The 24,497-nt window shown below is 32.6% G+C and overlaps 1 protein-coding gene across 1 annotated transcript; it reads right to left on the bottom strand.

Annotated features, from left to right (window-relative positions):
• Window positions 1–18,960: 18,960 nt before the first annotated feature.
• LOC146930342 (ribonuclease 1-like) lies at window positions 18,961–19,793 on the bottom strand. Its single transcript, XM_085708298.1, has 2 exons — window positions 19,550–19,793; window positions 18,961–19,421 (listed from the first exon to the last, which is right to left on the bottom strand). Exons 1-2 carry the CDS (start codon window positions 19,775–19,777, stop codon window positions 19,023–19,025), a joined length of 627 nt encoding a protein of 208 aa, XP_085564424.1. The 5' UTR covers window positions 19,778–19,793; the 3' UTR covers window positions 18,961–19,022.
• Window positions 19,794–24,497: the final 4,704 nt, after the last annotated feature.

The raw sequence follows: 24,497 nt of genomic DNA, 5'->3' as shown, positions 1-24,497 counted from the left end.
TTCTTTTCTCTAAAAAAAGTATTAATTTATTTCCGTGTTAACTCCAAACATAATATTAATACTTAGGTGTCTACTATTCACACCTAACATAAACATGGGATTTTAATATGTATTTGATTTAAATTCAAAGTTTTATATTTCAAACAAACACGGGAGGCTACATGTATCTATTTTAGTTCAAAGTTTTATATTTTAGGCTAAATATATTTCTTTATATGGAAGGCTTTGTATTTCTCAAACACCTATAGGCTATATGTATTTCAGTAATTTGTCTATTCATCTTAAGTTTTATATGGTTTATATGATATAAGTTTACTATTTATTTTTTGAGTTAAACTCATTTGGTGATTTGATGATTATTCAACAATATTGTGTAATGAAGGTAAAGTAGATTTAATTGTAGACCTTCTTATTTGTAACATGATATTTATATTTAAATTATTGTCTATTTTTTCCTTATTTTCATGAAGACAATAACATTTGATTTGTTTAATAAGTGCATTATATGTTCTTTCAAAAAAAAAAAAGTGCATTATATGTTTTTATTTTGGTGGTACGTTCAGAGTGATAATTTGTTAACACCACAAAAAATCTTTGTTCGCCCGTGCGTTGCACGGGCGGAAATACTACTAGTATCTCTACATATATGACTTATGAATGCATAGATGCCAAGTATTGACTCGATAATGCATAACAACAATTTACTCTACATATTCTCCACATATCTCCACATATTGCATTATCAAACAATACATCCACACATCAATATTTTCAAATAATAAGTCATCTATCCATATTCATCATCAACGTTTAACTCCACATATTCATAATCAACAATCATAAACAATTGTCAAGTATATATATCACGACAAATAAACATCATTGCTACATATAGCATAGTTCACATAATAGACGGACCAATCACCACATCATGATAACCAACTTAACAAACAACCAACAAACCTTAATTCACTCTTATTTCACCATACTATTATGTCCAGAAAGTTGTTTGCAAGTTATTCGATCATTAAACCTCATTTTAACACAGTTCGTCTATTTACACAAAAACTAACATTTTCCAAATAATTCTTCGAAAACAAGACATTCATATTCAAACACATCAACAAAGCATATACAACATATCATCATAGTAGTTCATGCATACCCAAATCATAGCTTGATTCCGTTAAATTCCAAAAATTTACTAAGTTCGTCTCATTTTTCCCTTTTTCAAAAAGAAAGTCATTTTCAAAGTAAAACCAAGTTTAAGCTCACATACACCATGTGTAATCATTTTAAAATCATTGTTACCGAAAACAAACTCTAACCCTACCATTTTCCTTTAGAGAAACGAGTTCCGGAAAATTACAGGTAGGTTCTTGAACATTTTCAAATAAATTTCAATTCGATTCACAAAAAATCATTTCAATCCAATCCAATCCAATTGATGTTCCAGTAGATTTAGATTTGAAAACAACAATCAAACACATCAAAAGAAGAATTTAGAAAAGTCCGAATCGACCCCCAACTGACCGGAACACCCAAAATCATGGGTGCTGCACTGAGCAACTCGCCATGGCAAGCTCCAGCTCGGCAGGCGAGCTGCACCGGTAAGGGCAACCCAGATTTTGGGTTTCCTCTCGGGAACCCATCCAATTTTCACCCCAAAACCCCGATTTTGATCCCCTTTGACCCAAATTTGTCCCCCAAAACTCCCTCCGTCCCGTTTTATCTGAGCCAGTTTAGTTTTTCACACAGATTAAGAAAAATATATAAAAAAAGGGAAAAGTGGAATATATTGTATTGAGAATGATGAAAGTAGTATTAATTAGAGTTATATTGTATTGGGAATGATGAAAGTTGTATTGAAAATTGAAATTGCTCAGTTATTTTAGGACACTTTTTTTTAGAAAATGGGTCAGATATTCCGGGACGAATGGAGTATTATAAGTATAATGAAGAAGAAATATAATGGAGCCTACTTGTTTGAAAAAATAGCGCATGTACGGAAAGAAAATTTCGAATCATGGTTTCCTTTCCTGCCGTGGCAGGTTTCCAACATTCATGCAATCGGCGGTCATATTAATGAGTGTGGGATGATAAAATATACTCCCTCCATCTCTAAATTATAGTCATTTAAAGTTTGTGCACGGTTATTAAGGAAATGATTAATTGAGTTGATTTTGATGATAAAATTAGTATCATTTACTAAAACACCTTATTAATTATAGTTAGTGGAGTAGTTAAGTTGGATGAAATTCAATAAATAAGGATATATTAATAGAAAAGAATAATAAATATTGCACTGATATTCTAAAATGACAATTATTTTGAAAAAAGAAAAAATTTTAAAGAGACAATTATTGTCGGACGGAGAGAGTATTTCACTTTAATTATATGAAAAAAGAAAAAATTTTAAAGAGACAATTATTGTCAGACGGAGAGAGTATTTCACTTTAATTATAATTACTACCTCTGTTCCTTCTTAATTGTCACTTTTTGACATTTTACACAAACCAAGACAATCAATAAATGTTTACTTTTGATACAATTGTTTTTACTTTTACTATAATGACCTTATTAATTTAATATTTCATTTCATATGTTTCTCTCTCCGTAATAAATATCCAAGGGTAATATTGGTAAAACAACATTCAATGTTGCATTGAATTTTGAAAGTGACAGTTAAATATGAACAAATTTTTTCTCTAAAAGTGACAATTAAAAAGGAACGGAGGGAGTACTTTTAAAGTCATACACATGAATGGTTGTGATTTGTAAACGGTATATATCATTTTGCACCAATTGTATAAAATAATCAAATTCTCCAAAATATCATGTTAGAGTCTCATCAATCTTGTTTGACGAGGCTAATATATCATACCATACTTTTGAAAATGTCAAATTCTGGGATAACATTTGGGTGATATTGTGGTTCGTGACATTGGTCAATCACAATGTCACAAGTGTACAAAAAAGCAAAATATCCTTCTGAGAGAGAAAGAAGAAAGCAATTTGTAATATTGTGGTTGATCAATGTCACATATATCACCAACCACAATGTCATCCAAGTGCTACCCCAAATTCTGACATAATATGTCATGCCAAATAAAAGAGCATGTATGGGACTTTGGTCCTCTTTTGTACAAAAAAAAAAAAAAGAATTCTGCTCTTCTCACAACTCGTTTTGCTCATTGCCAACCAAACTTTCGAAAATGCCCCTACGCGAGTTAACTCACGCTAGTTTTAATCCTGCGTGACTTAACTCACGCTGCGTGAGTTAACACACGCTAGTGTTAATCTCTGTGTGAGTTAACTCACGTTGGATATAGGTCTATGTGAGTTAACTCACGCAGCTACATACTGATATATCAGCAGACAACATTTAATGCAATGCAACCAAGTCATTAATGACCCGTAATCTTGACACACTCATAATTGAACCGAATTACGCTAGTTTGACAACATAATCACATAATCACACATAAACGATCCAAATTACACAAATTCATTGTTTATCACATAATCACATAATCACGCATAAACGATACAAATTACACAAATTCATCGTTAACGACGTATAATCACTAATCACACTTAATGACACATAAACGATCCAAATTACACCAGTTCATCCTTAAATTCCCAAAATCACTTAATCTCATATAAACGATCCAAATTACACAAATTAATCGTTAAATTACACATAACACAAATTCATTAAAATTAAACATTACAGACACAAATTCGAACACATTATACTATTACATGTTAATAAACATTACACTTCAACGGATCAGACATAAAGTTGTAAAATGTTATTTTCAACCATCATGCTAAAAATATAAGCAACTTCGCTATCATTTTCGACAAGTTGTGGAAAATACAAGATCTTTCAAAAGTCCTCTTTCTTATCGTCCCCCAAGTCCACGCCTGACACATTTACTACTACATCAGATGTTCTTTGATAATAACCAGCTACAAAAAAAAAATTCACTTCATATATTTATATAATATATATAATATTAGTTACATATTGGTCACAAGTATCTATGTAATTCGTCATCGATAAAACTCAATGCGGCTCTAGATACATACCCCTCCAACACAGAGAATAATTTGTGTCTTTTGTATTTGTGTTTCATGGCAATGATGCTCCTCCCAAAACTTCCTTCTATTTCACCTAATTGGTTTTTCAACATTTTGTCAATTTCATCCCAACATGATGTCAAATCTCCCACACTACTCCTCGAATTTTTTTTTCAACTTTCCATGAGTCGATTCAACAATGTTGGTGGTTTTACACCCTAGATGCAAAAATTTATTCATCCATGCCCTCACAAATTGCTTCTTAACGGGCAAAATTGTGGTTTCAACATATTCAACGAACTTTGGAAATGGTTTGCATACCTCTTTGAATTTCAACAATGCATTTGCATATGAATCCTCCGTAGGAGAGTCAACCACCTATCTCCAAACCCTCACTATTTTCTTAACAAGATCACAATGCTTCTCCTCATTCTCTTCCTTTACCTCTTTCTTAACAACTTTTGCATCTGTATGCTTTGCTTTGACTCTACAATCCGTTATGCACTTAGCTTTGACATTCTTCTCAATATGAAAATAAAAATGTATATGGTTTGTTTTAGGGAGAACTTTGGCAACGACATTCATCAAAGCGTTGTCGCTATCGGTGACAACCAACTTAGGCATGTTGAGTTTTGAGGTCAAAAGACCAACCAACATCTCAAGTGCCCAAGTAAAGTTATTCTCTTGTTCAAAGGAAAGAAAAGAAAAAGCAACGGAATACGTCATTTTGGTAGAGGTGACACCAACAATCTCAAATAACGATATTCGGTAGGTATTGGTTTTGTAAGTGGAGTCCATGACCAAAACCGTCGGAAAAGTGTTAAGCATATTAATTGACTCCGGATGAACAAAAAATATGTTTTCAAGAGTGGTTTCGTCACTATTTGATCTTGTGAAATAGACGTATTTATGCTTCTCCAACTTTGAAATCAAGCATTGCATCTCCGTTTTGTCACCTCTTTGCCCCTTGCGCCATCTAGTTCGCATATTGTACACTTGCTTGATGATTGTCACACTTTCTTTGTTTTTTTCCTTCAAATCTGTGAGAATATTCCTAGGCGGCGCCAAGCTCTTTGTCATGACGATAACTCTTTTTTTCTCCTCCGCTTTTAGTCGACCCGCAAGAAGGTGGCCAGCTAACTTTGGCGCCAACTCATGGTTGTGAATTCCACAAATCTTGTGTATCCTTATCAAAGAAACATTTCAACCTAAACGGACATTCACATTTTTTTGAGATCGTGCCTTCAAGGTTAGGTTTCTTCCTCGTCTTATGTGGCTTGTATTCATCACTCCTTTCACATTGCATCGTTAAGTGTGACCTTTTTAAACTAGATTTATCTATAGAAATAGTAAATCCGGCCCTTGCCACTTGTCGACGAACCCAACCAAGTAAATATTCTCACTCTCTCCATCTTTCATTTGTTGTTAAAAATGAGCCGGTATATACTTCAATACCACGAACACCGGTAGGTACCAGTTTAGGTTTAGGTTTTTCTTCAATGTGACCGGTAGGTACCTGTTTATGTTTTTCTTCAATGTGACCAATGTGAGCTTGAAAGGGAATTTTGACTTTTAACTTCACATTTACGTTTGGTTTGACAACGTCAGAAGCTACGCCAGAACCTACACCTACGCCGGAAGCTTCATCGGAAGCTTCAATTTTGGCCGGTTTCGGTTCAACGCCATCATCCACCATATTTTCAACCATATCACTTTATGTCTATTGACTAACAAAATAACAACGAAAAAGTAAATAAATAACTTGTGCAACAAGCTAAGAGCAAAAAAAAGTGGCGCAAAATTTGAAAAAATGAGCATTACATCTGCGTGACTTAAGCCACGCTAGTGTTAATCTTTTGCTTGAGTTAAGCCACGCAGACTTGACAACTGCGTGAGTTAACTCACGCTAGCCCTTGCGTCTTCTTCAAAAAATGACCAACCAATCATAAAAACCAGCAAAAACGAATGAGAATCCGTGATACATTACCTGATATTTGATGCTTGATGAGCGTAGGAACTTGCTTCCTGACGATTTGCAATGATTTGGAATGAAGATTTTGACCAAAAAAATCGCACTTTTAGGGTTTTTGGAGGTGGAGGGAAAGAAAATGGTGTTTGGAATATGGACTGCTGTGTTTTAAACAAAAACAGTAATCTGCGTGAGTTAACTCACGCAGGATCAATTTTGTCTTTTAAGTTGAAAGCGAGGAAAAATAGTTGGAAGAAGAGCATAAAAAAAAAAGAGCATGTCTAAACCTTGAGTCTTTTTAATCAAATCAGATTTGAGATATGAAAGCCTAAAATGGTTCAGCTTATTCCACCCCCCTATGACTCTAGAGTCAATTTACATCATTACATATTTATAGTAGTGGTTATAACACTTAATATAGATATACTTTAATAAAATTGTTACACCCATTAATTAATTGCTAATGTTAACTTGTGCCATCAAGGCATAAGTTAAGAAGTAAAAGTAAAAATGTTTTATTGTAATTAAGACATTTGAATTTAACTTTTTGACTTTTAACTAATTGAATGCACAAAATTTAAGAAATAATTTCTACATTTGGGTTGCTTAACATGTGTCCCAAGGGCACAAGTTAACATGACCCTTAATTAATATAGATATGTACTACTCCCTCCATTCCTTTTCTTTTGATGTTTTAGAGCTTAAACTTTATTCCAAAACTTTTGATGTTTTAGAATTTTTAATACTTGTTATCCAATTTTACCCTTGTTGAAAAACACACTTTGAAAATTGGAAGTATAAATAATAAATGCAATTTGTGTGGTGAGTTTCAATAATTAAGGAGATTAGAATTTTGAGAAAAAAAATCAAGGAGTAAGTAAGGGTATTTTAGTATAAACCATACAATTATTCCTATAATTAATGATTCCTTAATATTTGTGCAATCACCTAAAACATCAAAAGAAAAGGAATGGAGGGATTACATAATATTACTTTAATTTTGATTAAAAAAAATTAAATGTCACCTAATTTAGAACAAGATATAGAGGGGGTTAATAAGTTGTGTTGAATGTCAGTAGTTACGAAACATGCTACAACCAATGTATATTAAATTTTAGACCAACATAACCAATTCCACCCAAACACTGTAAAATATCAAGGGAGGTGGTGAAAAGAAGATGGAGACAGTGTGGTTGATGTTCTTTTCCTAACCCTTTAAAACGTCACAAGTTATTATTGGTATCGGCTTGCAGTTGAATCGTTTAAATGAATGTCATAACTAATCTATAGTAACCAACTTAAGGTATTGGCTCCCCTATAACCCATCAAAACAAGTATTGGCTCCCTATAAATTTATTTTATGACTCATGCTCCCTATAAATAATGAGGAATTAATTAAATAGCAACTTTGTGGCTGAAGGAGAGGAGCCTTTTCATAATTTGTGGACGGGGATTAAAGCTACCATACCAAAACAAGCTTGATGAGGCTTGATTTATAGGTTACCAACCAATTTAATACAAGTTAGCAAGGTTTTAAATTTTTTTAATTTCTAACTATAATAATTTATTTTAATTAACTTGTACATAAAGTTGAAACAATAACTACTTTTCAAAATAAAAAGTATTATTATAATTTGAATAAAATAAATGTAATTTTTACTTTGAATTATCAAAAGATAAACTATCTCTTAAATATTTTAAAATCACTTTTTTTCAAAGTTTTTAAACAATAATTGCTATTCCTTCCATTAGGAGTCCTTTGTTTCTTTCAATGATAAAAATATAAGCTAAATAGGTGTAGATACTCACAAGTCATAACTAGACTATGACTTTATAGACAATATCCCATTTATTTTCCACAAAAGACTCAAGTGGCGATTATGACTTTCATAATTTTTTTTTTCTTTCATATATTAAAAAAGGGAAATGTTAACGAGTGCCTCCGGGACACTCTTTAAGCACCTAAAGTAGTAAGGTTTCATGAAAGTTTGTGCATTTATTGCATTGGAAATTGAAATCATTACTTTTTTTAAAGAAAAATTTCTTCATTAGGAATGCTTAAAGGATGCCCCGGGAGCACTCGTTAGCAAGACCCGTTGAAAAAAACAAATGCATGGAAACTAGGTATTTTCCACGCACAACTTTAATGTCTAATATCTTGAATCAGATAGAACCACAATAAAAAACAATACTCTTTTTCAAGAGTTTTAATGTCGCTTCCTTTTCCATTCTTAAAACTGAATTTAAACTCAAGACTTCAAGTTAATTACTCCCTCCGTCCCTTAATGTAATATCCCTTTGTTTTTTGGGTTAATTATGTTTTTGGTCCCTACAAAATTGCGACCTTGTAAGTTTAGTCCTTACTTAATTTTAATAGCATTTTTAATTCCTACAAAAAATTTCTACACTCAATATTAGTCCTTACTCAATCCAAATTTGTTTAATTTATGCTTAAACTCTTAAGTTTTTCAACAATTTTTTACAGGCGTGTTAAGAACGTTATTAAAAGGTCCTCCGAAAAAAATATCGCAAAAATTTGATTTCTACGTCCATATTTTTGTTACTTATATCTTAAACTTTTGTAGTTTTAAAAAATTCATATTTAATTTATTTCATGTTAAAAAATTATAAATTTTAGTAAATGAACCTTTCATAGTGTTCTAAACTTGTATAAAAAGAATCGTTAAAAAATTTAAGAGTTTAAGGATAATTAAACAAAATTTATTTTAGCAGGGACTAAAATTATAAGTAAATTTTTTTTTGTAGGGATTAAAAATGCTATTAAAATTAAGTAAGGACTAAACTTACAAGGTCGCAATTTTGTAGGGACCAAAAACATAATTAACCCTTGTTTTTTTCACATTTCTTAAGAAAAGCTGTCAGTGTAATTATTATGTCTGTTTTGTGTGTTAATATTATCATATTGTCCTTTGTTTGTATATGTATTAAATTTGACTTTTTAAATTTCAAGATAAGTTAGTAGTATTAATTAGGGGTATGTTTAGGAAAATAATAATAAATGCATCTAGTAATTTGAAAAGGGGATTAGATTTAGGGACAAAAATAAAATCAAATGGGTGGTTAGATATAGGGACGGAGGGAGTATGTACTAATCATATCATATACAAAAGAAAGATATTACTTAGATTTAGGGGCAAAAAAGAGGACAAATTTTTCCAAGAGCAATAACACTAACAAGAACTCACGAGCATCCTCACTGCTGCACAAATAAAAAGAAAGCACCCACCTCGCCAACTCATTATCATCACACAACCTCTATTTTATGATGTACTATACACCAATGAGCTGTAAAAATATCTGCATTCTTCAGCTATTCACGAGCCTATTTAAGACACTTATTTTCAACCCTTTTACACCAATCTACCATAAAACCTCTCCTTTCACTCTCACACATACAAACTCAAAATCAAAGACCAAATTTAGAAGTTTGAAAAATATTTTTGATGTCTTCTTCACATTTCATCACTCTTCTTGTACTTTACCTTGTTCTTTTACTAAATTCTTTGGACACAAACATGGCTGCAAGGATCATTCCTAGTAGTGCTCCTAGTACAGTTACAAGACCTCTTTTTTCATCTGAAGGTGAAACTAATTATTTGAAGCCACATTTGGATCACAAACAAAAATTCTTCCAAGGGAGACAAGTGAAGAATTGTTTACCAAAAGGGTATAGGCATAACTCAGCTCCAAGCAGATATGTTAACTATGATACATTAGGTGGTTGTTCTGGAATTCATTCAGATAAACCATGAAAGATTTTATTCTGAAATATGGGAGAGAGTGCTTTACTTGTTGGAAGATAAGAAAATCAATTATTTTTACTTTTGTTCTGCTTATTTTGATTTGATATATTATTACCTACAATTTTGAGGGATGTGTATAGACAAGTACTTTTCTATTTGCATGTGTGTATTTTTTATTTATTTTGGGATTATCATATTATTTATGTCAAATATCCACCAGCTTTGTCGATGACTATATCTGTTGGGAGAGTTGATCGACCAAACAATCGAGTGAGAGGTGATCGTTTAACTTTACCAAGAAGGCATCAGCATATGTGCCAGGCATAGATTTCTAGCATTAAGCTATGGTCAATCATGTAATACATGCATACCATGTGGATTATATGAGCTAAAGATTAATCAGTAATGAAGAGCCTTATGTTTATTTATTAGGTTTTTCGTTCTAATGATTGTATTTGGTTTCTTGCTATGTTTTGGGAATTTTTTAGTCAATAAATTTGTGAGAACTCTGTTTGGGGTGTTTGTTGGGCATGTTTGGAAGAAAAAACATAATTTAGATTAAAGAATGTCTAAAAGCGTTGTAGTTTTTTTTTTTTTTTTTTTGAGAGGAAAAAGCTTTTTAGTTGAGTAATAGTTATTTATTTCTTTTGCAAAAAACTATTATTTTTTTTTTAAAAATTAATAAAAATAGGTAATCGATTCCACCAATTTTTTTTGAAGAGGTTAAAATGAATTATATTACCACGACAAAAGGCCCTCCTAACACAAGATGTGCGAAGGAGCAAACACCAAGAAACGAAACCAGAGTGTTAGCAATATTTACAAAATTTACAAGGCAACAACCTGAACCCACCAAAAGCAAAACAAGAGAGAAAAACAACAATTAGCCTATGCCTAGGATAGTAAACAGATTAAGACACCAACCATGGTAATTGAAGGGGAGTAAAGGGAATTTCACCTTCAACCACCTAAAGGTTAACAACTTAATCTTGTCCACCACATGTATAATAGGGCATTCCTGAACATTAAAAATTCTATTATTTCTCTCTTTCCATATTTCCCACGCTGTTGCAAACCAGATAGATAACCTGTAATATCGATCTTCGCGACTTAGCAGTACTTCCACAGCAAAATTAGATGTACTTCCACAAAAAAAAATGACATTAGACATATATTATGCTTGCTGCTCAATAGAAGGAAAAAAAGGACAATATCCCGTGAACTTAGTTCAGTTCGGTAGAGACATTGCATAATATATGCAGAGATCGGAGTTCAAACTCTACGCAATCCATTTATTCATCGAATTTTTGGCCAATAAACTACTTAACAAAAAAAAAAGACAAACTCCAAAATGACACTTGCCTATTAAACTTGTTAATTTACACCTTAATATTTTTAGGTGGATGCAAATTAGCAGCCCGTATATATATATATAGGGTTTTGTTACAAGTCACCCTTTGGTGGTGTCTTTTAACAAGTCACACCTTAAGGTGTGATTTTCACTTTTTAGTTATAACTTTGCTAAAAAACACCTTCATAAAAGTAAGTTGGTGTCTTTTCGCAAATGCTCATAGAGTAACTTGATAAAAGACACCTTCATAAAAGGTGTCTTCTATCATAACCCATATATATATATATATATATATATATATATATATATATATATATATATATATATATATATATATATATATATATATATGGTATTGCTATAAATCATCTATGAAGGTGTGACTTAGCATTAAACACCTTTTTTGTTTAGACCACAAACCCTAACATTCCTTTTTGAAAACAAAGACAAGTAGAAGGGCAAATATGTAATTTAAAAGTTATTATTAATATTTTGGCTTAATAGCAGTTTTGGTGTCCACGTCAGCATTGAATTTTATTTTGTTAGGGGGCCCAAATCACTTCTTAATACTTACGGGGCCAAAACTACTATTAAGCCTAATATTTTTCTTTCTTTCGGATCTTCTCTTCCTTCTCGTAAGACAAAAAAACTTTCTGAAATTCTAGCGCACATGTTTTAATATGTTCTGTCAGATATTTTAACGTTTGCAATGTTCCGTTTAATGTTTCAACATCACGTGATAAACAGAAATAAAAACAAGAAAATAAAGGACAGAAAAGTAAAGAACACAATAAGTTTGTTCACCCAGTTCGGCACAACACACCTACATTTGGGGGCTACCAAGCCAGGAAGGAAATCCACTAGTGTAGTCCTTATTCAATAGCTCTCAGCAAACTCCTCGTTTACACTATATGACCTAGGACCTACCCGTCTAGACTTCAACCTAGGAACTCCTAGATCTGAGATCCCATCTCACTATCCTAATGTTCAGTCACTGCCCCAATGACCTTATCAGACCTCAACCAAAACAAAAGTAGAAGTTACCTTCCAACACAAACAACTAGCACCTTGTTTCACAACTTCGGTGTAGTGCACAAGAGTATCAAACTCACACACACAGTCCTAAACAAGTATCACAGGTGATACAAGAAAGGCACACAGTAAGAGATTCTAAACTTGCATCACAAACAATACAAGAGCAGAATACATGAAGACTCAAACCCTAAAAATCTAACTTTTAGAATGACGGCTTGAATGAACAATTAGGTCTTGAAGTCTTCCTTTTATATTGAAGCAGCTTGGGCTAAATAAATCATTGGGCTTCAGTACACTGCAGATCGGTTCAGCTAATCTGCAAAAGAAGAATCATAAACAAATCTGGAAACTCCTAAAATGTTGGAACATTTATCGGATCATTCCAAACAATAATAAATATTTCCTAAATATAATATCTACTTTATAAATATTCCACATTTGATTCTTAGATGATATGCGCGTTGCTTGATTAAAAATTTAAGGAAATATTGTTTCCTTAAACAATAAAGGGCGCGCGTACATATAGGCATGAACCCATGCACACTGAACCGTGCCAGGATGTTGGAACATTGTATGCAACATCTTATAGAGTTGCCTAACCACATGTTGAAACATTGGTTCCAACTTACAGAACAAGGATATTTGTTTTAGAAATAACGCAGCCTAACACAAATACCCAACACTTTCTCCCCCAATCAAAGACATTATTAAGTACAAGAAAGGAAAATTTCTCATCCATACCCTTTCTCCCCCAATCACTATGAAGGTGTTTTATCCATTGTACTTGCAGGAGTACAATAATCATATTAGGGTTTAGTATTGTATTGGTCATGCCTTGAGAAGGTTTTCAAGGGTTGTATTTATAGCCTTCTATGGGCCTGATTTATGGTTACTTAGACAATAAGTAACAAGGGTATTTAGGTATTTAGGGCGCATTCTAGATGCTTCTAGAAGCAGGTAGAGGCGGTGCCTTGGGGAGGACGCGCCTTGAGCCTTATGGCTCTTCTAGAGAGCGCTGAAGATTCTGAGAGGGTCTAAAAGCCCTTCTGGTGATCTTTTAGGTCTTTAAGAATATATTGACGGTCCATCCATAAGATTTGAGATGGATATGTGAGAATTATTAAATAGCTTGTTGTTTCTTTCAAGCCAAATTTGAATATTGGTTTATAGTCTAATTTTTATCTCAATGATTGCATGTTCGAACAAACCACAAATTAATATGAATTAACTCTTAATATATGCATCAAAATCTAAAGTCTATGTTGTGTCTATTGATGTAAGATCCGGATATTTTACTCGGATATTTTATTCTTCTTCTATTTTATAATTTCATTATAACTTAGACATGAAATCATATTATCTTTAAGATTTATTGTGTGACAATATTACTTTATAATTTTATGATTATATCACCAAGTTTATGCTGCTAATTATTTAATTGAGGCCTTATTTTATTTTACCTTAGCAATGAATAAACATAGTTATTTTATTCATAATAATTATAATTTCTTCTAAAAAGGAATGGAGTATCCAACATTTTGACATTAATTTTAAATAACTAAAAAGGAAATAGAATAGAAAAGAGAAGGGATTCATACTGCACTTACGTATACTTTTTAAAGTTCATGTGGTAACCCCTCCTTACTAGACTTTTGACCCGTGCGACGCACGGGTCTTCTCGATTATAAGAGAAACCAATAAATAATCTTTAACCCGTAAGATCATGGGTCGATCAATAAACGCAAATTAGATTATTAGAGATACAATATTACAATCAAATGATAATAAAAAAAAATTATAAAGAAAAAAGATAAAAAGAATACAAAATTATATTGTTGCACGGGTCATTTTTTTTTTTTGACAAGGGTCAATTTTATTTATTACTTTTAGTTAAACATAAAAAATTAATGCAGTTCATGGTTCCTAACAAATTATTTAGGGTAGCCGAGTTTGCATGAAAATTAAGGTATTCTGTTTGTAAACGTATTAAATAAACTTGTTAAAAAAATCTACAGAAACAATAGGTTAAGTTGTTGCAGACCTAATAAAATTAATAAATAATAAGGATAAGGATTAAGATATCTATTAAATTTTTGCTTTGAAAAATATTCACGGTTATTAAAGAGAGAAATGAAAAACATATATGATGCAAATTTAGAGCCAAAATTTTAGGATAGAGTTGTTGCAAACCTTATAAGGATTAGTGGAGGGAAAAATGGTTATTAGAGAGAGAAATGAAAAACATATATGATGCAAATTTAGAGCCAAAATTTTAGGATAGAGTTGTTACAAACCTAATAAGGGATTAATGGAGGGAAAAAATTAGGTTAAGTTGCTGCAGACTTAACAAAATTAACTAGACTTTTGACCCGTGCGTCACACGAGTTTTCTCGACTATAATAGAGACCAATAAATAATCTTTAACCCGTAAGATCATTGATATGGTAGAAAATATTTTCTTCGAAAAAAAAAAGGCAAGCGGATAGGAATGAAATTGGTGTGCATTGCATTTTTTTTAGATGGAATTTGTTAGGTTAAATAATTGCAAACCTAATAAAGCAAATGAGCGGGAAAAAATTAGGTTAAGTTGCTGCAGAAGTAACAAAATTAATAAATAAGGATATCTAGCAAAAATTGGTTTAAATAAATGAATAAATAATAGATTTATATTTTGAAAATTCAAATGGTAACTTCTCACTCGTAGTTATACAACTAGTAGCCTCGTTCCACATGATCTCAAATCCCATTTATAGGAAGGAAGTTAGTGGAGAATAACTACCTATTAGTAAGCATCGGTTTCCTCTCTAAATTAATCATTCATTAGAGTCTACATGTACTTTAAGTAACTAAATTGAGTTCACCTTTTAAATTAATCATTCATTCCTCTTTAAATAACTAAATTGAGTTCACCTTTTAAAAAGAAATAAATAGAGAAAGATAGAGAGAAGGGAGTGAAAAAGGGAGAACAATTTGGAAGATGGAAAAAGGGCCAATAGAGATTAGAGTCTACTTTAAGAAATTCATCATCCTCAAGTAAGAACCATTCAACTCTTTTCTCAATCTTTACAATTCAATTCCAAGTCTAGATTCTTTTTCCTTCTTTCACTAGAAAAATATTGGGCTGGAGAAAAGTTAAACCGTTGATCGATTAAAATGTTAAGCTTGACGAATTTAAGTTGTTTAGAAGCAAACCTTATTGACCTTATAAAGTGTTAACTGTTAAGTCTAGAAGTTATTTTATTTAGGATCTTGTAATTTGTAGAGAAGAAATTCTTGTGGTGCAAAATGTTATTAATGTAGCAAGGTGATTGTAGAAATGAACTTTTGAACATCATCTATAGGCTTTACAAAGATTTTTTTTTGTTAGAATGTCAGACATAAAAAAATATAGTACTAGAATCAATAGAAAATAACTGTACTGTGGTTTTCTTTTGAAAGTTTAAAGTCTGAAAATTTTATAAAAAAAAGGGGGTCTTGATCATAATGTAAGTATTGAGATTTATTTATTAATTTATTTTGATAACAGTGTGTGAAAGTGAATCTTTGAGAAAAACATAAAATTTGGCAAATTTTGTTCATTTTCTTTTGCTGGCAACAACATACATTGATTTCTTAAAAGATTATCCTCTTGCAGACATAATTGGAATATGAAGTTTAAATGTTTTGAGTGAAATACTTTGTGTTAAGAACCCTCGGCCAAACCCCAAACTTTGCATAGGAATAGTGATGGTTAGTAGTTACGCTAAGTTAGTGTTTATTTAATTGTGAAGGTATATGTAGTGGAACAAACATGATTGTGTGGAAACTTTAAGAGCTACTATTGCAAAGGTAATGGCATTACTCCACGCGCTTCCGTACGTGTATATGCGTATATGTTTGTGTTATGATGATTATCATAGTGTTGTTGTTTTGAAATGAATGCTATGTGTTATATATTGGTGTTGTGGTGATTATCTTAGTGTTTTTGTTTTTTTTTTTTTTTTGACAGTAAAAAAACTTCATTCATTCAAAGGCAAAATTAATACAATCGATTGAGAGTTGGGACATTTCCCACACCCACAAATTGAGATCAGACCTAACAATCAAGATAGTAGGATACATCCTAACGATACATATATAAAGTTCGGAAAACAAAAGGGCAACAATGCTCCAAAAACAATACCCTAACAACCCGACTAATTCCTTCCACCTATGGTCCAAGATCACCAAACTTTTGAGATCCGCAGTCTTTGATATCATCCAACTCCGCAAAAAAGATTGTGTTGTTGTTCGCGCATATCGACTATAATTGATCTCTGGGATAACCAATACAACCATACGTTGAAAAGTCCTATGTGAGGCTGAGAGGATGCTGAGTTTGATGATAGTCGCCATGAATTCCTTACTCGTAACAAAGTACCAATAAGATGAATCCTTCACTAGCATTTCAACAAACACATGGCATGCAAACTTGAAATAAACCAACAATAACAAAAAACAAACAAAACAGTAAATAAAATAACAGAGAAACAAAAACATGGAGCCAAAACACACTCTCAAACGGGAAGGTAACAAAGAAGCCCAAATAAAACTTTTCCATGGTGGCTTTCGAGGGGGCCGTCTCGGGTTCAGAAAATTGGTTAATTTGTGACGTGGGGGCGGTTTAGGAGGTGGGCAGACTGCCAGTGATGAAATTGAGACCCATTCTGTCATGAAACTTATAGTGGGGGCGGAAGGAACATAGACCTCCCTGCAGAAGGAAAATCACGCTTGTCAAGGGAACAAAATCGTGGGTCAATTTGGACAGAAGGGTAAAGGGTCGTGGTAGTTGTCTGCGAAAAGACAAAGGGGAGCTTTGGCCACTGGGGTGGATGGTGGTTGACGAGAGGTGAAGCGGAAACATGGGTGCAGACACATTGGGAAGGATCAGTTACCGAGATCTGTTTCCTTGGAAGCAAGTACCGATCGACACAGGGAGAGGAAACAACACAACAATGACAGGGTAAAAGTCGTGTCGATTGAGGAAAACAACCACCAAACATGAGAGGAGAAACAAAAGGCATGGAAGAAAAGCACACTCAGCAAGAGGATCTAACAGATCAACCACATAGGTGAGGCAAGAGAGCACCAACGAGGAGAGATTGAAAACACTATTCATTGATTGCTATACTAGGGTGAAACCCTAGCAGAGCAGAGCGGCGCAAGGACACCATTGATATCTTAGTGTTTTTGTTTTGGCATGAATATTATGTGTTATTATTTATGTGGTGTTGTTTTAATGTAAATACTATTTGTTTATGAGTGAATAACCTTAAGTAACTAAAATGGTGATTCAAAACTATATCCAAAGCTAAGACCAAAAAAGAAAAAAAAAACTATATCCAAAGGTGGGATATAGACTTTTGATTTTAGGAGATTACCCAACGGTGGGATATTTATGGAGACATTCATGCATTAGATGACTCAGACAAATGCCCAATGGTGGGGCATTGACCATCGAGTTTTAGGAGTTATTACCGAACGGTGGGATAGTGACGATTCATATGCATTAGGTGATTCAGAATAATGCCCAACGGTGGGGTACTGAACATCGAATTTTTAGGAGTTATTACCCAATGGTGGGGTATTGCCCAATGGTGGGGTATATTGTCCAATGGTGGGACATTTGGCTCCGTTTAGAGGTGAAATCCGGATCATGAGCATTTGCATATAGTTTGACCAATAGGAACTAACACATTTTAGTCAGATTGTAACTTGGTGCTAGGGATGGTGATTATGAAACTGGAGTAATTTGTGATGTACATTTCGTTTAATTTTATTGTCATGAAATCTATGTTGCATGCCTATTTGCACCATGTTTGTTAGTTGGAGATGACCCTTACTTTTAGACAGATAACCGCCAATCCGTTTTCCTCCTTGGCGGTGACGTCAGGGAGGCAAAGTGAGCTAGTAGGAGAAGACACAAGTAAAACAGCGGTGCACATTTGGAGGCTTGCTATATTCTGATGGTGGTATTAGTCTTGTTGAGAAAACTTTTCACAAGCATCCACAACTATGACCAGCTAGGATTTGTCTTAGGTAGGAAAAGGCCAAAAGTCTTGCTCTTAGGAATTTATACTTTTAATGTAAGAACTCTGATATGCTATTTTGGAAAATTTAAGAGAAATTTATTTATTTTTATTTTGAAGCCAAGGAGTTTTAAGTTATTGTTATTATTTTAAAGAAAAAATTATTCGTCTTTTCACTAAGAAGTTGCTATTTAACGTCCAAAAATCTGGGTAGTTACAATTGAGATCTTGACACAACTTGGACTTTAGATTTCAGCGATGGTCTTCTCCAATTTTGGGAAACATCGTGCATCTCATTCAATGAACCCTCTGCCATATAGGAAAGAAGAGCTAATCGTTGGTGCATTGCTATTGATTTGTTTTTTAAGTTTAATTGTGAGTCATTCGATTGATTAAAAAGTATATATACTAAAAAGATTAAAATGTATTTTAATTACTACACGTCGGATCCTGATTCCACCTCTCGGTTGAACTTTGAACTCATACCTACGCCTATTTAATGTCCCGTCCGATTTAAATTACCTTAGTAATATATGACATTATTTTTTCGATCAGTTATTATTTGTATAATTTTAGCGAACATGTACAGGACACGAATAATTATGTTAGTTAAATGAAATAGAAACGACCTCCATTCTGTTAAACTAAAGATCCCAAGTTGATTAGAATGAACAAAAGATATATATCAATCATCTAGCATTTGATAAGAATAGTGCAAACTGAAGAATTTTATTAACTTTATTTATTTTTTTATCTTATTTACTATATTATAACTTTATACGATATGGGTAGCGTACTTCCTCATTACAGCTTGTTGTATAATTAGCACAATCTTTGTAGTTATCGCTTTTATCGAAGCAAATTCTTATTTCAAGCAAATACTCTTTTGTAGGGTCACAAACAATTTGTGGCTTTTTTTTGATATGATTCTTTATAGCATCCTCAATGTCATCTCTCTTAACGAGTTCTTCTCCCGGTTTTATTTTTGCCTTGACAAGAATATCTTTGATATTCTTCCTCGGTTTTCCAAAAAGATCTAATGAGTGCTGAAAGTAGCCCTTTGGTGTCAACATGGAGCAAGTGCCATGCTCCTCCCACTCATGCTTCCACAAGTCCTTATCACTTCCGACTATAGCTGGCCAATTAGTTTTAAGTTTAGCAGGAAGCTGAAAAAAATAAACAAACAAACAAATAAATAAATAAATAAGAATACTATGTAACATTCGGTCATAAAAAATAATACAATATAACCAAAAAAAGAAAAAATAAAGCTTTCTATCGAAATGAAACATACATCTTCATCTTTGAATGTATAATTTGAGGAGCATCCAACCGGCTGAGGCAATGAATCGTTTTGTGGCCAGAGGCCATGGATAGTAAATTTTCCAAGTAATACGCCTTTACAATTTTTTTTCACACAGAAAGATGGTGGCCATGTATGAGTTAACATGTAGAAATCAAAATTTGCCAAAGATGAATGTAGGAAGAAAAAGCACAAGAACAAGAACAAAAGGGAATTCATTTTGAAGAAAGGTGAATACCAAAGACTTGTGTTTGATTACAATACAAATTACTTCATGTATTTATAGGCTCCATTCAACAGTAGGGACAACTTATCTATACTTAAAATTCTAAAATATAAAAAAATAATACCCACGTCCTTAGCAATAAATATACTTAAAATACTGAAAAATTAAAAAATAATACCCACGTCCGTAGCAATAAATAAATAAAATGAGATGATCCAATCCCTTACAATAATTCAAAGGAGAAAATTTGACCCATTCAAAAGAAAACGTATCTAAATAATTTGTTGGCTAAAATACATCAAGGGTCCTTTAATTTTGAGGTTTGTAACATATTGATCTTTAAGTTATTGTGCTCACACATAAGTCCTTTAAGTTTGAGGTTTATAACAAATTGATCCTTTAAGTTATTTTGGTTACACATAAGTCCTTTACGATTGGATCACCCCTTTTTGTTCTATTTTATCTTTAGATTTCAAGCAAACCTACATTCGCATAGATATGTAATTGTAATTGGGAATAACGCTAACAACACTTATTTTAATATATTCTTTTAAATACTCACTATCTTGTCCAATTAGAAAAAGAATGATTTTTTTTTTCAACAAATGGGAAGTAGATGGATCCGCGACACCCTAATTAGAATAAAATTAAACAAAAGGAGTACACAAGATTGGGTGACATTAACCTGACCCATTATAGAAAAAAAAACACTCAAATGGGTAAACAAAACAACTTAGAGGGTATATTGAAGCACAATTTAAATCCAAAGCAACCAGACACACACTACTAGCACAATCCAGAACATCCATGGACAAATGACAAACCAAATTGCAATAAAAAAAATGAGGTGTGTGACTTGATGAGAATCAGGTCCAAATGTTGATTATGGCAAGTGAATCTGACCACCAACAAAGTAACGAATCCAAGAACCTACAATATATTGCCAAACAACAACAATTTCATAGCCATTTCTAGCCACGACCATTTCTAGCCACGACCAGTTCTAACATATTTTTCCAATACATCAAAGACACGTTGGATAAAGAAAAACTAGCTCGAGCTCAGAAGCTAGTCATTATAAGACCAAGTTACTGAGACCATATCCAGACGAACCCTAGCTTTCGAGCCAATTGCCACCGTCGTGGACGGAGCCGGAGCTCATAACAACTCAACAGAGAGAGCACAAAACAAAACGGACTGAGGCCTACGTAGCAGCTCTGGTGCCAAGCAGGGTCGTTCCTAGAGTTTTCCAGGCCTTATACATAATATGAGAAAAAGGTCATTTACATAATACGTTATATTTTTTTTTTTTTAGTTCATTTAGCTCTTCATTTCATTTTTTTCCGCTTTTCACCACCAAATAAATATTTTTTTAGGCAAATCTGAAAATAAATCAAATACTTCATTGACACCAAAATAAAATAAAATATTAGAGAAGTAGAGAACAATAGGACCTGCGAAGTAGACTGAAATTTTAGCACCTAAGAAAGTTGACATTGCTATATTGAAAAATAGAGACTGAAATTCTAGCACCTAAGAAATTTTAACTATATTGATTGAATTTTTTTCAATCCTTTCAATCAATTCAAGAAAGTTGACATTACTATATTGATATAATTTAATTTTTTGGAACCTTTGAAAGATAAGATTAAGATTAATTTCTTTAGTAAGCCCATTTTCAAATAAAATATAATTTGTTTTGTTATAAAATTATCCTAATTTCTTGGATAATAGATATCACTAATATATTTCATATTAGTGAGACACATTATTAGGAACAAAGGCCCAAAAAAATATCACCAATTTCGTCGTTAATAATTTTTTTGGTATACTATTAATAACAACCAAATTTTTTTATAGGGAGGGTGCATATAGAAACCTTTGTGTTAAACGGGGATATATATAGCAAATTGCGCAAAAAGGGCCAAAAAATATTAACATGTTTCAGCCCAGCCTTTCATCATTGTCAATATTTAGGGCATTTATGTGAACTTTACTATATACATTCCATATAAACCGAATATTCAAAAAATATTAATATAATCGAAATAAAGAAGCAAAATGTTCAAAAAATGAATGAAATGGAATTCAAAACAAAAAAGAGAATTTGACTATACGAATTAAAAGGACGATATTGTTTTATTGATAAAAAAGATTTGATAAATCGATCAAAATAGTATTCTATTTAACTATTACTTAACTAACTATTAATTAAAATTCTTATCTTGTGTCAAAAAAAATTAAAATTCTTATCTTAAAATTATTCTGATTTTTATGATATGATATATACTAAAATATCAAATAAATAATAACTATTGGATATTTTCTATTTTTTCTATGTTTGTATTTATTTGATTATGATATAGTAATTTGGTTATGAAGAACTAATATACAGGGTATTAATAACTAAGATCCCAGTGGTTTAGAAAATAATTCCGATAAATCCACAATTTGTGTTATGAGCGCCCACTTAGCTCAGAGGTTAGAACATTGCATTTGTAATGTGATGGTCATCGGTTCGATTTCGATAGCCGGCTATATACACCACCACCATAAAAAATAAAAAAAAATTGGGCCCTTTACCAGCATGGCCCTATGCCGTCTCAGTCCCGACCTAGGCCTAGGGCCGGCCCTGGTACAACCATGGGAAGATCCATTAACCACACCAATTTTTTCCCAAAATTTTCTTACATGTCTATAAGATGTTAGAAGAATTTGGTGGCTTTTTTTTCTTCAACTAGCAATTTTTATGGTTACAAATGGACTTGGGCTAATAAAAATAGCGCAAATAAATCTATTAAAACTATAATTTTGGATGAAATAGTGTGTAATATTAAATTTTTTTTTGCAAATTTTTTGACACTATTATTTTTGTCATGCCAAAAAATTAATGTTTGATCTTCCCTTGATTACAACGAGCGGAATCAGATCATTACCGACACATGACAATGAAAATCAACGCAGAGATCTAGATTGAAACAGTCCAAATCGAACAACCACCTAAAAGTGATGGCACACTCATATTCAAAACTCAAAAAATCAGTCTTCGACCCTTACAAATATAAGAAGAAGCACCCCAAATCATAAGGCTACGTGATGAAAATCATTGCCAATGGCAGAGGTTAAGGTGGCCCGATAGGAAAAAGATTCCGACAGGGTTTGATGGTGGTGCTGTGCTGAGAGCCCGGGCACCAACAAGGCAAACATCAACATGGTTCTGTTAAAGTTTCGATAAGAGAATGAACGTTAGAAATAATGTGTTAAAATGAGTACTAGCATTCTTCTTGTATTTTATTTTTTATACATTATTGATACGTATTTTTTTTATATACCATGAAACGTTTTTAGAATTGTTACGGATTTTTTTAAACTTTCAATGTTGAGTCCTCGTGAGCTTAGCTGGTAAGGACAGTGCATTATATATGCAAGGTCTGGGTTCAAATCCCGACCACCACCAAAAAAAACTTTCAATGTTGAAGATAATATCATGTATATGTAATGGATATCTTATTAGAATTGTTAAGGTTGTAAATTTAATTTAATAACTCTTGTCAATCAGTGACATTTTTGTGTGTGGTAACCTTAGGCTTTGTTTGGGAGTTTGGAGGGGAAGGAAATGAAAGGCTTTGAGGGATGCAAAATATGAGGAAAAATAGAGAAATCTTTCAAAAAAATTAAAAAAGTAGTTTTTTTAGAGAATGATAAATTAATGCATATGATTACTTTATTTTTAATTTTAAAAATATTATAACAACATAAATTAAATTTGAAGAATTCTTATTAACCCTCCAAAACCCCCCAAAACCCTCCTCTAATACAATTTTTTAGTTCCTCCAAATGAGGAGGGTTTTGTATTATGAAGAAAAGTTAACCCCCCAAAATCCTCCTCTCCCATTTTCCTCTATTTCTTCCACTTACTTATTCATTTTTTCCCAAGCCTTCCCCTCCTTTCCCCTCCAAACTCGCAAACAAAGCCTTATGGTATTTAGGGAACATTTTTGTGTGAGTTAACCTTCCCGTATTTGGGGAAAAGGCCTACTTTTAGAACAATATCAAAGTGTATGGAGGTCTAGAGGAGTGACGACACTTTAGCGTATTGCACATATAATATTTAGGGTTATGAGGAGCAACATGACGCATGGAGGGATTTTGTCCCACAGAGTTAACCTTTTTTATATAGTAGTCCTTAGTTCATAATTGATAGACATATTTGCAGTAGTCAAACAAAGAGATAGAGGGGAATCGAAAAATATCGTTGCCATACTGATGATGAAGGAAACCTTTTCTTTTCTACAATCAAACTACTACTCACATTGTGCAAGCAATTCAACTTGCAACCCCTTAGACGCCTTTTATTGTTGTTACTTCAAATAATATTTGTAAATTGTCAAATTCCCGACAATTAATGTCAAGATGATAGACTTATTATTTTATTACTTTTTACGGTTTCGCACTTTTAGTAGTATCGTTTTCTCAATTTTTTTTTTGTTCTAACAATAAAAAGTTGTTCCTTAAAAGATAGGTAATCCCCATCTGCTATCGTTATACGTAGTGAAATTTCACCTTGGTATTTTGTTGTTTAAGCTGAGAAATATGGAGATTGTGAATTAAACACCAGCTGAGCACTTGCAATAATCCTTATCATAAGAACACGGAAGAACAAGATGAATGATAACAGGCCATCCTACATTATTTTTAGTATGTTTTAGAGTC

The sequence above is a fragment of the Medicago sativa genome, chromosome 4 (assembly GCF_051527215.1).
Source record: "Medicago sativa cultivar Bolivia chromosome 4, Bolivia_mono, whole genome shotgun sequence".
NCBI classification, from domain to species: Eukaryota; Viridiplantae; Streptophyta; class Magnoliopsida; order Fabales; family Fabaceae; genus Medicago; species Medicago sativa.
This window is presented reverse-complemented; position numbering and strand designations above follow the sequence as displayed.

What these genes read in the sequence shown, in the direction of transcription:
- LOC146930342 (XM_085708298.1), bottom strand. Translation starts at nt 19,777, where the DNA reads ATGAATTCCCTTTTGTTCTTGTTCTTGTGCTTTTTCTTCCTACATTCA. An exon ending in ATACATTCAAAGATGAAGAT is followed by an intron (nt 19,422 to 19,549) that starts GTATGTTTCATT and finishes TATTTTTTTCAG; the next exon opens with CTTCCTGCTAAACTTAAAAC.